The sequence below is a fragment of the Neodiprion fabricii genome, chromosome 1, assembly GCF_021155785.1.
Source record: "Neodiprion fabricii isolate iyNeoFabr1 chromosome 1, iyNeoFabr1.1, whole genome shotgun sequence".
Taxonomy (NCBI): domain Eukaryota; kingdom Metazoa; phylum Arthropoda; class Insecta; order Hymenoptera; family Diprionidae; genus Neodiprion; species Neodiprion fabricii.
In genome coordinates, this window is record NC_060239.1 from 5,870,954 (window position 1) to 5,881,510 (window position 10,557).

Sequence of the window (10,557 nt, forward strand, 5' to 3'; positions counted from 1 at the left end):
AGAATTGAACTGTTTATTCAGGCATGAGTACGTAGTTAACAATACCATTAAAAAATACGACTTTATTTTATACGTGTCTGTTGACAGAAAATTAATTATGAACCTCTGAATATCCGTGCAAAGTCATTCGGGTTCGTACCTCGCGTTAAACCTACACGTATACAAACTGTTACACTTGTATAAAGGTGTATCTTGTAACGGGTGTTTTATGGAAATTTTTGTCGAATATTAACGGACTAATTTTCCCGAGCGCGTGAGGTAAATTACACTTGCCTTCCTCAACAGTAGGTATAAATATAAGGCAGAAGTGCCCAATGCCATTGGCTTTGGCTGCGAAATAGTATATCGTTTCATTTCATTTACATTTCGGGGGAGGAAACGACGCAGCTCCCCTCTGCTTTAAGTTAAGGTGATGAGATTTCAAGGTCCTACTTCACTTGATATAATATGTGCGACGATTTACTAGCGTGCAAAAATTTCTCCAGGAATGTTACGTTCTTTTTTTTTTTTTTTTTTTGACTGTCCATTCAATTACGCCCACGCTTCTGTGCGATTAATTCAGAATTTGATTCAACATTCATTTCCATGAACGCAGTCAATGATCCGGCTCCAGTTGACCCTCTCGACAAGGTTTGGAGTCGTGATATCGAGTGAAAAAAGACGGGCAAAGTCAGACTCTGAATCAGTGCAAACAGGTTTTCCCGTCTGGCCGGTGTCTCTTGTAAGAGTCGAAGGATGCTGCGGATGAAATTAGATACCGGATGATATTGAAATTGCAATTTTTGCTGGCAAAATAAATGATGCGATGGCGGCGGTAAATTTTTCGACTGTGTCAATTCTTTCTTATCTCTGAATGGAGGAATTTTAAAAACTGCGTCGTCGTCTTATCTTTCGGACTTTCTAGAGCTCGGCGAAACCTAAAGTCATACAATTATAGGGTTTAGCTGGAAAACGTTTGAGCAAATGTAAGAAATAGGGAGAGAGAAGAGAGAACGAGGGAGAAAATGACGAAACACTTTTTTCTCTCTTATCTCGCATACGTGTGCAGGAAAAGTTATAGGGAAGTTTTCCCACTTCCTGTAGTTACGAGTTACGGATAAGAACGATAACGATAACTTGACTTGGATTATCAAGGACTCGTAGACCGCAATACCGAGAGACCAATTTATCCCTCAAGGTTCTTCTTTCCTGAAAGGGATTCAGTTTTATTTACAATCCGTCGGTGCAATGGAGCCGCCTAAGCCTTGTTTCGCGATAATAACCGAGGTTTTATATCCATTCACGAAAGCCGAGCCACCCACTACTTAACATCAAAGTAGAAAAATACCGGATAGAAATTGAACCGCTTTTCGCAAATCTACTACGTCGCGCATATTCAAATCCAATTAGGAATGAAACAGTCTGGTAAGAGAGAGAGAAGAAAGTGCGAAAAAGTTTTCAATGAGTTTCAACGAAATAACATCACTTTTTCCATTTCAATAACTCTCGGGCGGATTGAGCGGAAGAACTTTTCGCCCCGGATTTTCACCTCGGAAATTTAGTTGAAAGCTGTCCCTTGGGTTAAAAAAGAGGAAGGAAAAAATTGTCGTCAAGCGTATTCGGTACGATGGTCTATCCAGCTTTATTGCTGGCTCGCGTTTATCCTTGTCTAACAATGAGCGTTTAACAATAAAACACAAGGCGAACCTCTCCCCCAGATCGTCGCGATTGAAAACGACTTCTTCCAGTTGCAGTATCAATCACAATCGCTGTCAGTATACCGGTTCGGGCTGTTTTAATTTCTCCCACGGTTTATATATCGACGCTGTTTCGAGGATAACGACATCCTGAGAAAGCCCTCAGCATCCGAGGACATCGCGAGACGATTGGAACGACGATATTAATCGTGGACGATGGACGCGACGCGGATCTTGTTATAACATATATGTTATATATATATATATATATATATATATATATATATGTATATATACATGTATATATATGTGTAATATTACGGAAGCGTCTTTCACCCTTATGGCCAAAATTTATCCGCCTGGTCGACAGTTTTCCAATAACGAATCAACGCGTCTGGAATTTGGAATCGGGTGACACGGTGACGTCGAAAAATATAAAGGGCGCGGTTGAATCGGGAAAGGGGCAAAAACTTTTCGACTGAGCATCGTCGCGTGTACTTGTAGGATAAAACCAGTAGAAGCATGTCGGAGCTCTCGGAGAGGGAGGCGAGTAATTTTCAAGCATGACAAATTAAAGAAGATGATAGCAGAATTTCTGAACGCTTCCTGGCGATGTGCCGTTTAAGGAAAAACTTTCGTCCCGAAGGTCGACCCGGCTCGACAGAGGCGCCGATATCACCGTGATTCCGGATTCTCGCCCACTGTCTGTCGCGTATTCTCGCTCGTTTGCAACTAAACGATCGTTTACAGATACGCCAAAAGAATCGAAAATGTCAAGGATCGCGTTTAGGGACCGGGGAAATCCTCGCGTGGAGAACGGTGGGAATCGTCAAAAGCCAATATCGGTTCTATTCAGTTCCTCGATTAGTCAGTGTCGATATTCCCCAGCTAATCATATTCATGTAACTAATTATACCGCGCGTCTGTTATAATTATACCGCGAATAAATCCGGTTGATTGAACTCCAGATGTACGCAAGTAAGAATTAATGTATAGTCGGTAACTTCAGCTGATTCGTAAATTCTGTCTAGTATTTGCGATATAACTTTTTTGTTTTTAAGTTATTGAACTTTCAATCTGTTTCTCAATTCTTTGGAAATGTTCCTAAAATTGTGTGAAATCTTTTCAGATTCCTACCACTGCTTTAATTTCCGGAATTTGCCTAACGATCAACCTGACGTCAGTTTGAAGAATACAAGACCAGTCCAGTGTCTATAAAGCAAGTAATTGATCCATGTTTTTTAAAGTTCCTCGTTCCAAGCGATGAAAAAATGTTGCATAATTATCAAATGATGAAAATAATGAAGACTCGTACGTATACTAGGTAATAGTAATTGTTCGAGAAGAAAATAGCGAACGATTAATTCGTGCCGCTCACAGCGAGTCTCCTGCTGAACTAGATTAATGCCTTTTTTTCGTATCAATGTCTAATTTGCTAAATTGATCAAACTGGCACTGTTAGATTAGTGTGAATTGCGCGTCGACTTATTGGACGGTTCGTAATTTGGCAAAATTTCGCGTGGCAGGGACGCGTCGATGCAGACGGCTCCTCAACGCCGTTTGCAATTATGTACAGTATCAGCTGATTTGTTCCCAGTACTCTTATACCGGACAATTTCAACTCCAATTGCAATTCCAATATCTGAATCCCCTGTCTATAAGTGAAAATGGACCGTTACTCCTTATCTTACAAACATTAGGCGAATCAACTCTGCATTATGACAAATTTCCGCTTCTTATAGTTCCCAGAACACGGAACCAATTCTCACCCGTAGTTTCGTCAATTTTTTGCCCAAGAGTTAATCAGTGGCAAATGCTGTCCTGCACAACGTGGCATGTGGAAAAATGATTCGTGAAACTTTTTGCAAATTTTAATGAAATAAATTCGCGGAGAGTCCTTATCTTTGATCCATTTCTAGAATGTTAGCTTACGATGCAATGATAGAAATCGTTGAGGTGTGCCATTATTTAACTGAACTTTTATCTGCTTACCTTTCGTCAAAAATTCTGGGACAGAAGGTCGACGGTCAACTTAACCGTATAATCTGGAACCTCGTGGAAAAGCCGAAGACGTGCGCCGCGGGAGAAATGACTCAATCTTTACTTTTTTAACTTTCGACTTACACACATTCAGCGATATTCAGAGAGTGAAAACATCGCAAGACCAATTCGTTCTGAAAAATCTATAGATTTTCAAATTTTTCCATCATTTTCATCGGGTTTATCTCGTAAAAATTTTCTCCTTCGTATTGTAATGTCAGAACGCTATTTATAGACGAGGTTTTTTCGACGGGAAATACATTTCTAGGGAAACCAGAAGCAGGGGTTTTCAATGTAAATAATAATACTCTGTAAAGTAAAAGTAATCGAAAAGAAGAAAATACATGATAACAACTGAAGTCAAGTCATATCTCTTGCTTTCCTTATGTAACACATTCACGCTTTCTATAAATCTGTTATTTCTCAATTATGCTAACATTATATTTTACGTTATTTCAAATACCGTCAACTTCGAAAAAATCGTTAAAATTACCCCGGATAATTTAAATCGAAACACTAGTAGAACCGCTTGAAATAATTTCATGTAAATGAGATTGCAATGCAGATTCGCAATTGAAAAATAAAATAGATTATTCCTAATCCGTAAATTCCCTGTTTGAACAATGCATAAATAAATAATTTTTTTTCCCGTATTCCACCAATAGACGCACAACACACGACGTTATTTCGCTTCAGAGAATGAAATACCGCGGAGCGAAATAAATAAAAACTTTGTGATGAAGTTTGCAGCTTTTTCCACACCTCGTGATACACAGCCAGCTCATGACAATGTGTCGCCGCCACTTAATCGGCGTCAAGCCCTCTGTTTACCTGTCGTAAGAAATGAGATATCGCGGGATCAAGAAGAGAATCAGTTCCACGGGATTTTGCCACCCAAGCTGGTATGAGTCGTCGGCATTCCGCGGGGTTTAACCAATACATACCGTGTTTCTTGACGCCTTTTGCCTTTAACAAACCGAGGTAGAGAAAAGCCATTCGTATTCCCGTAACAGGGGTCAGATTTCACCCGAGGATCGAAGCGTCATTATGGCCTGACAAAGGCGAAGTAATCATTTTTTTTTCTTTCATATCTCATTATAATATGAGTTTTGTCCGTATGTTCAACCTGTGCTACTGCACCTCGAGGATAACAATCTATTACAAATTTCACATAACCATTTTCTAACTATCATGTATAATGTGCAGTGCAGGGATCAAAATCTTGATGAGTATAATTATTATATCACGTAATGTACAAAAGTGAATTGAATTAGCTTCTGAGAGCTCACGAGAGTTCCTGATTTACAACTCCATTGAAGCTACAGCTGAAAACTCAGTATAGCTACAACTTTTTTTCTCGTTTTTCTTAGATTTTCTTCGCTTTGTGCATACAGGTAAAAGCTTGTTTGAATTTCGCCTACGTGTTACATATCGTATCGTCGCGACGACGTTCCAATCTGCCAACTCTCACCAACGCGATGCGAAGTCTCGAGAAATCTTATTGTTATGCATTTGCCTGGTTCTTTGGTGGAAATAAGTAAAAGAAATCACATGTCATATATTATATGGATCCTTTTTTCCTTGAAAATATACCTGTATATGTATACACATCGGCATGGATCAAGGTAGCTGAGCCGCGAACGCCGCAACTCACGATATTCTGTTGGACCAGCTGTGGGATCTTACACGGTCCTTCAAAAAAAAAAAAAAAATTTTTACCACTCAGAGATTTCTCGATATAAATATGAATTTTGTATTTTCTGTCCGTTGGGTGGAAAAAAATGAAACGATAAGGTAAGAACAGGTTAAATAAAAAATAAACGCTGATCCTTGCACTATATCGTCACATGACGGGAAATCTTCACACAAAGAGAGTGCGAAAAATACATTTATCCAATTTTATTAAAAACATGTTCCATATGGTGCTCAGCTTTAGACCAGACAAAAACAAATGTTCGCGTTTAAATGTATCGTATACAATCTTGTTTATAGCGGTCAAATTTTCTTACGATAGATTGCGTCGATAGAAAATCTATATATTACATCTTAGACGATGATACATTAGTCGCATTCCACTTAATCATTGAGGCGAGTGATATAATTGTTTTCGACCGTAATACAATGGCCATTTGGTAATCAGAATTGCATTCCCTCACGTACTGTTTTTCGCAATACGAATATTGCCCACTATTTATTAATCGAATTATCACAGAGCATCAAGCATATGAATTTGGAAATTTATTGCTCAATTTTTCATTAACATAGAAAAATTATAATTTATAAATGTCTTTACAGATGGATAATAATATACTTTAGTATAAATTATAAAACCTCTTATTCGTAATAACTATACAGTGTTATTTTATTTACAAATCATCATTCATTCATTCATGTTTATACCGAGCACACAAGTTATGCTGGTTCCAATCCATGATATATAAATGGGTTGAAAACTCCTAGCTCGGGTTATTGAAACGTACGATTTCACAAATGCCCTTAGAATTCTTTGGAAGTAGATCAGTCCGTTGGAGCCGGGCAGCCGGATTCCTTAAATATATCTGTACAAGCTTGTCTCACTCGCTTACCAAGATCCTTGACATACTTATGTGCAGCTCTGTCAATCAACGTTGGCCGTAAGTAGCAGCCTGTAGTTTCTGCCTCGCAGTCTCGATAGTGGTGAGAAAGGGCCACGTCTGGGTCGACCACGAATTGCTCGAACCCTAAAACGAACGTCGAGTCGGAATGCGAAGGTGAGTACCTAACATCGGCAGAACTTGAATCTACGATTATACTGTGATTTTCGTCGTAGGGTTCACGAACTCACTTTCCGAAAATACTGATGTACCTGGCCGATGGTGCCATATGAAGTGGTTTCCCATCTCCACCACGTCTTGAGAACGTGCTATATACTTACTCCTCCTATCGGGCTTCTGCGGATTTTCTACTCGTTCAGTTTTTGCTTGGAGGTAGAGGTACGGCACGTCTGAAATGAAGTGGCACAAACAATAGTTTTGCGACAATTAACAACGCTTTGAGTATCGTTACGAAATACACGTTTTTCAAGCTGAAGTAAAGCTTACCCGGGTCGTAATTCGTCTTATCGTCGCCGTACATCAGATAAAAAAATACGTTTCTGAACTGAAACGACGCGTATTGATTCCTAACGCCGGAAGGATTGGGCGGGTCGAGAAAATTGAGGAGTTCCTTAAAGTCCTTGTGCATTCGCGGCACGATAAATTCATCTATATCTGATACCAAGACGTACTTATAGTTTTTATGGAAAGAACTTCTGTAGAGACAGTCGTTTAACGCTGCAAATTGTCCATAGACTCTGAGGGTAAGCTCGAATTTATATATCGAGGGTAGTTTCCACTCGAGGACCGTTGCCACACCTCTCGAGACATAATGTGCCAACACTTGGGACACCTCGGGAGTAACGGACTCGTTGTAGAACATTATATGACCGGCTCCTAGCATCAGTTGATACTCGATGAACTCTACAAGATGCAGTGCTCGGCCATATTCGTGATGCAGTACTGAAATTGTTATTCGAAACTGCATAATAATATAAAATACTTGATCCTAGGATGAAGTTGAGGCTCACCAGGTCCGCATACAGCCAAAAACTCGTCCTCGTCGTCGTTAGCCTGGTTCACACCACCCTCCGGGTAGCGAACATTGACAAATTGCAACTCATCCAGATTTGCAAGACTGGTATTTGCCAGTGCAACTTTCAAGGGAAGATGCTGGGCGTAATAAAATTCCTCGAAGTCCATGTTTACTGGTAAAGTTAAATCGCAAAGGACAAAAAAGGCCGAGTACTTCAAGCCCCAGTTTTCTTTTATCGGTTGCACCCGTGACGCTGTCCTATTTTGAATAATCCCACGCTCTTCGTCTACCCCTCTGTATTCTAAGTAACACGTCAGTGGCTTGTCCTTCATCGCCAATGGCAATACCGCAATCACTCGGATCACTGCCCAAGTATTCTCGCCTGAATTATCGTAGTGGCGATCCTCCAAGACTATTTCTGGTCGGGAGTCCAAGTAAGCGGAATAGATCATTCCATCCGTAACGGATGCGGATTTCCATCGATCACTAATTTCCGATTCCAGTTCCGGCATGAATCTCATTTCGAGGTCTAGAATTTCGGCTGTCATCGCTTTCATGTTGTACAAATCTCTCAAATTTGCATTTCTCTGCAAATAATTACAGAAAAAGACAAGTTTTGTGAGTATGCATTATTGTCAGATTCGTAAATATCATGCACGGAATAGATATCGTCGGTGATTATAGCTTTAGTCATCGAATTACTGACAGAGCCGTTAGCATTACCTTCCTGTGACCAAACAAATAATATTTCATTATAACGGGTAATGTTCCAATTCTAACTATCTGCTGAATGTTTTTCTTGGCACATGTATGCGGGCCCGAGGAGTATGATGCATATAAAATAACATGGCTGTCCGATCTGGGCCCAATATAAGAATTCGATTGTAGCCATAATACGACATTCCACATTGAAAACAGACGGGGATAATTGATCGATCGATACCAACTATATCAATTAATCGCGAAGCTAGCTTGAAGAAACACGTGTTAATAGAATAGGTATTAATAATTTTATCCCTCAGGTACGACAATGCAACGCGCCATCTGTACTTACCGCAGCTTGAACAAGAACGAGAAATGTTAGAGTAATGAAAATCCCAGCGACAATGATCGTCTTCACTTGCCGTGGAAGTGACGGCCATGTCGACAACGTCGGCTTGTGCAGCAACGTGTACTTCACCATTGCATTCTTATACGTCGGACACTGTACAGAAAACTGACTCAAACATCATTCACTCACCTGGCCACGATAACACGCCTGTTATCAGCAGATACAAAATCTAGATATACCTTTTATCGGTCCCGGCAAGATACGCTTCAATAATCACTAGCGCACGCTGAATACCCCACTGCTGCGTTCAATGTAATTTTTGCATGAGTTCGTTTTATTATTTATCGATTGTTTGCCCTCTTTCTTTTACATTGGCGTCGGGTACTCAGCGTGTGATTAGCGCGGATTAGCGATCAAGTCAACGATGTCTAATGTAATTCTTTCAGTAACATCAAACATTCAACGTTTTTTTTTGGATCGGGTTTAATGGATCTGGTTTACCGGTATCAATATACGCCTCTGGTTTCCAAATCCAGGAAGGATTTACCAAATGGCACAGGTGTGGTCAATGTAAATCCTATTTGTCTGTTGACGTCTTACAACCTCTTCCGACTTGACTTGACACCTCATTGAATCTTGGGCATACCTACATAATGTTAAATAACATTGTTGCAGTCCTCTTTGTCTGACACTTTGATTCTATTTGTCTGTTTGTTAAATTACTACACGTACACACGAACACTTGTATTATACATAGTATATATTGTACTATATCAAAAGGCGTATAAAATAAACTAAAACTTTGAAATATGGAATTGTGATTTTTCTTTCCCAACTTTTCTAGGACCTATCGCCATTCTTGTGTATTTCGGCCGTAAGTTTTGATCTGTTTTTCATAGGTTGGACCTTGCTTTTGTTGCGATTTCTAAAGATTCATAGAACCCTCAGAAATAAAGTGTGTACATGAGAGAAGCAATAGACCAACTGCTGGAGAAATTTGAGGAACTTCCTTGCTTTTCGGCCACAACTCTTGATTCTCTGCTCGCTGCGTATTCAAGCTGAGACCAATAACTTCCTCTCGCGATTTAACGTCGATATAGTGGATCACACGAATGACTCCGGAATTTTTTGCATTCATAGAATCTTTGACCATAAGGCCAAGGCATTAGTTTTTATTGAAGCAGAGAATTGTTCGTCTCAAATTCGTTTTTTATAACCTTTTCATGACTATTTGGATCCCCAGGAACTCGAAATACGCGACGAAAACGGGATAGGACCAACTGCAGGGAGGTTGCGGACGAAATTTTTCGGTTTTTGGCTGTAACTTTCGATGCGTTGATCGCAGCGTATTGGGACTGCGCCCAATTGATTTCTCTCGCAAAATCACGTCGGAATAGTGCCACAATTAATTTATTCCAGCACTTTTGAAAATCGCGAAAATTTTCGCCAAAAATACGAAGGGGTTAACCTTCCTTTTTTTTTTGACCAAAAAATTTTTCGTCTCAGAATTGATTCGTATGATTCTTTCCCGACCAATTGGACCCCAAGGAACTCAGAAAACGCAGCAAAAGGAACGTGGGATCAACGGGAGAGAAGATACGAGGAAAAAAGCACCTGCTGAAAAATGTCGAAAATTCAGGTTTTCGTTTTTTGGCTGTAACTTTCGATGCGTTGATCGCAGCGTATTGGGACTGCGCCCAATTGATTTCTCTCGCAAAATCACGTCGGAATAGTGCCACAATTAATTTATTCCAGCACTTTTGAAAATCGCGAAAATTTTCGCCAAAAATACGAAGGGGTTAACCTTCCTTTTTTTTTTGACCAAAAAATTTTTCGTCTCAGAATTGATTCGTATGATTCTTTCCCGACCAATTGGACCCCAAGGAACTCAGAAAACGCAGCAAAAGGAACGTGGGATCAACGGGAGAGAAGATACGAGGAAAAAAGCACCTGCTGAAAAATGTCGAAAATTCAGGTTTTCGTTTTTTGGCTGTAACTTTCGATGCGTTGATCGCAGCGTATTGGGACTGCGCCCAATTGATTTCTCTCGCAAAATTACGTCGGAATAGTGCCACAATTAATTCATTCCAGCACTTTTGAAAATCGCGAAAATTTTCGCCAAAAATACAAAGGGGTTAACCTTCCTTTTTTTTTGACCAAAAAATTTTTCGTCTCAGAATT

General features: G+C 39.9%; 1 protein-coding gene across 1 annotated transcript; it reads right to left on the bottom strand.

Moving 5' to 3' along the window:
• Positions 1-5,610: 5,610 nt before the first annotated feature.
• Positions 5,611-8,508, bottom strand: LOC124184910. Its single transcript, XM_046575114.1, has 5 exons — positions 8,380-8,508; positions 7,321-7,912; positions 6,797-7,252; positions 6,541-6,699; positions 5,611-6,436 (listed from the first exon to the last, which is right to left on the bottom strand). The coding sequence occupies exons 1-5, from the start codon at positions 8,506-8,508 to the stop codon at positions 6,234-6,236; spliced, it is 1,539 nt and encodes a 512-aa protein (XP_046431070.1). The 3' UTR covers positions 5,611-6,233.
• Positions 8,509-10,557: the final 2,049 nt, after the last annotated feature.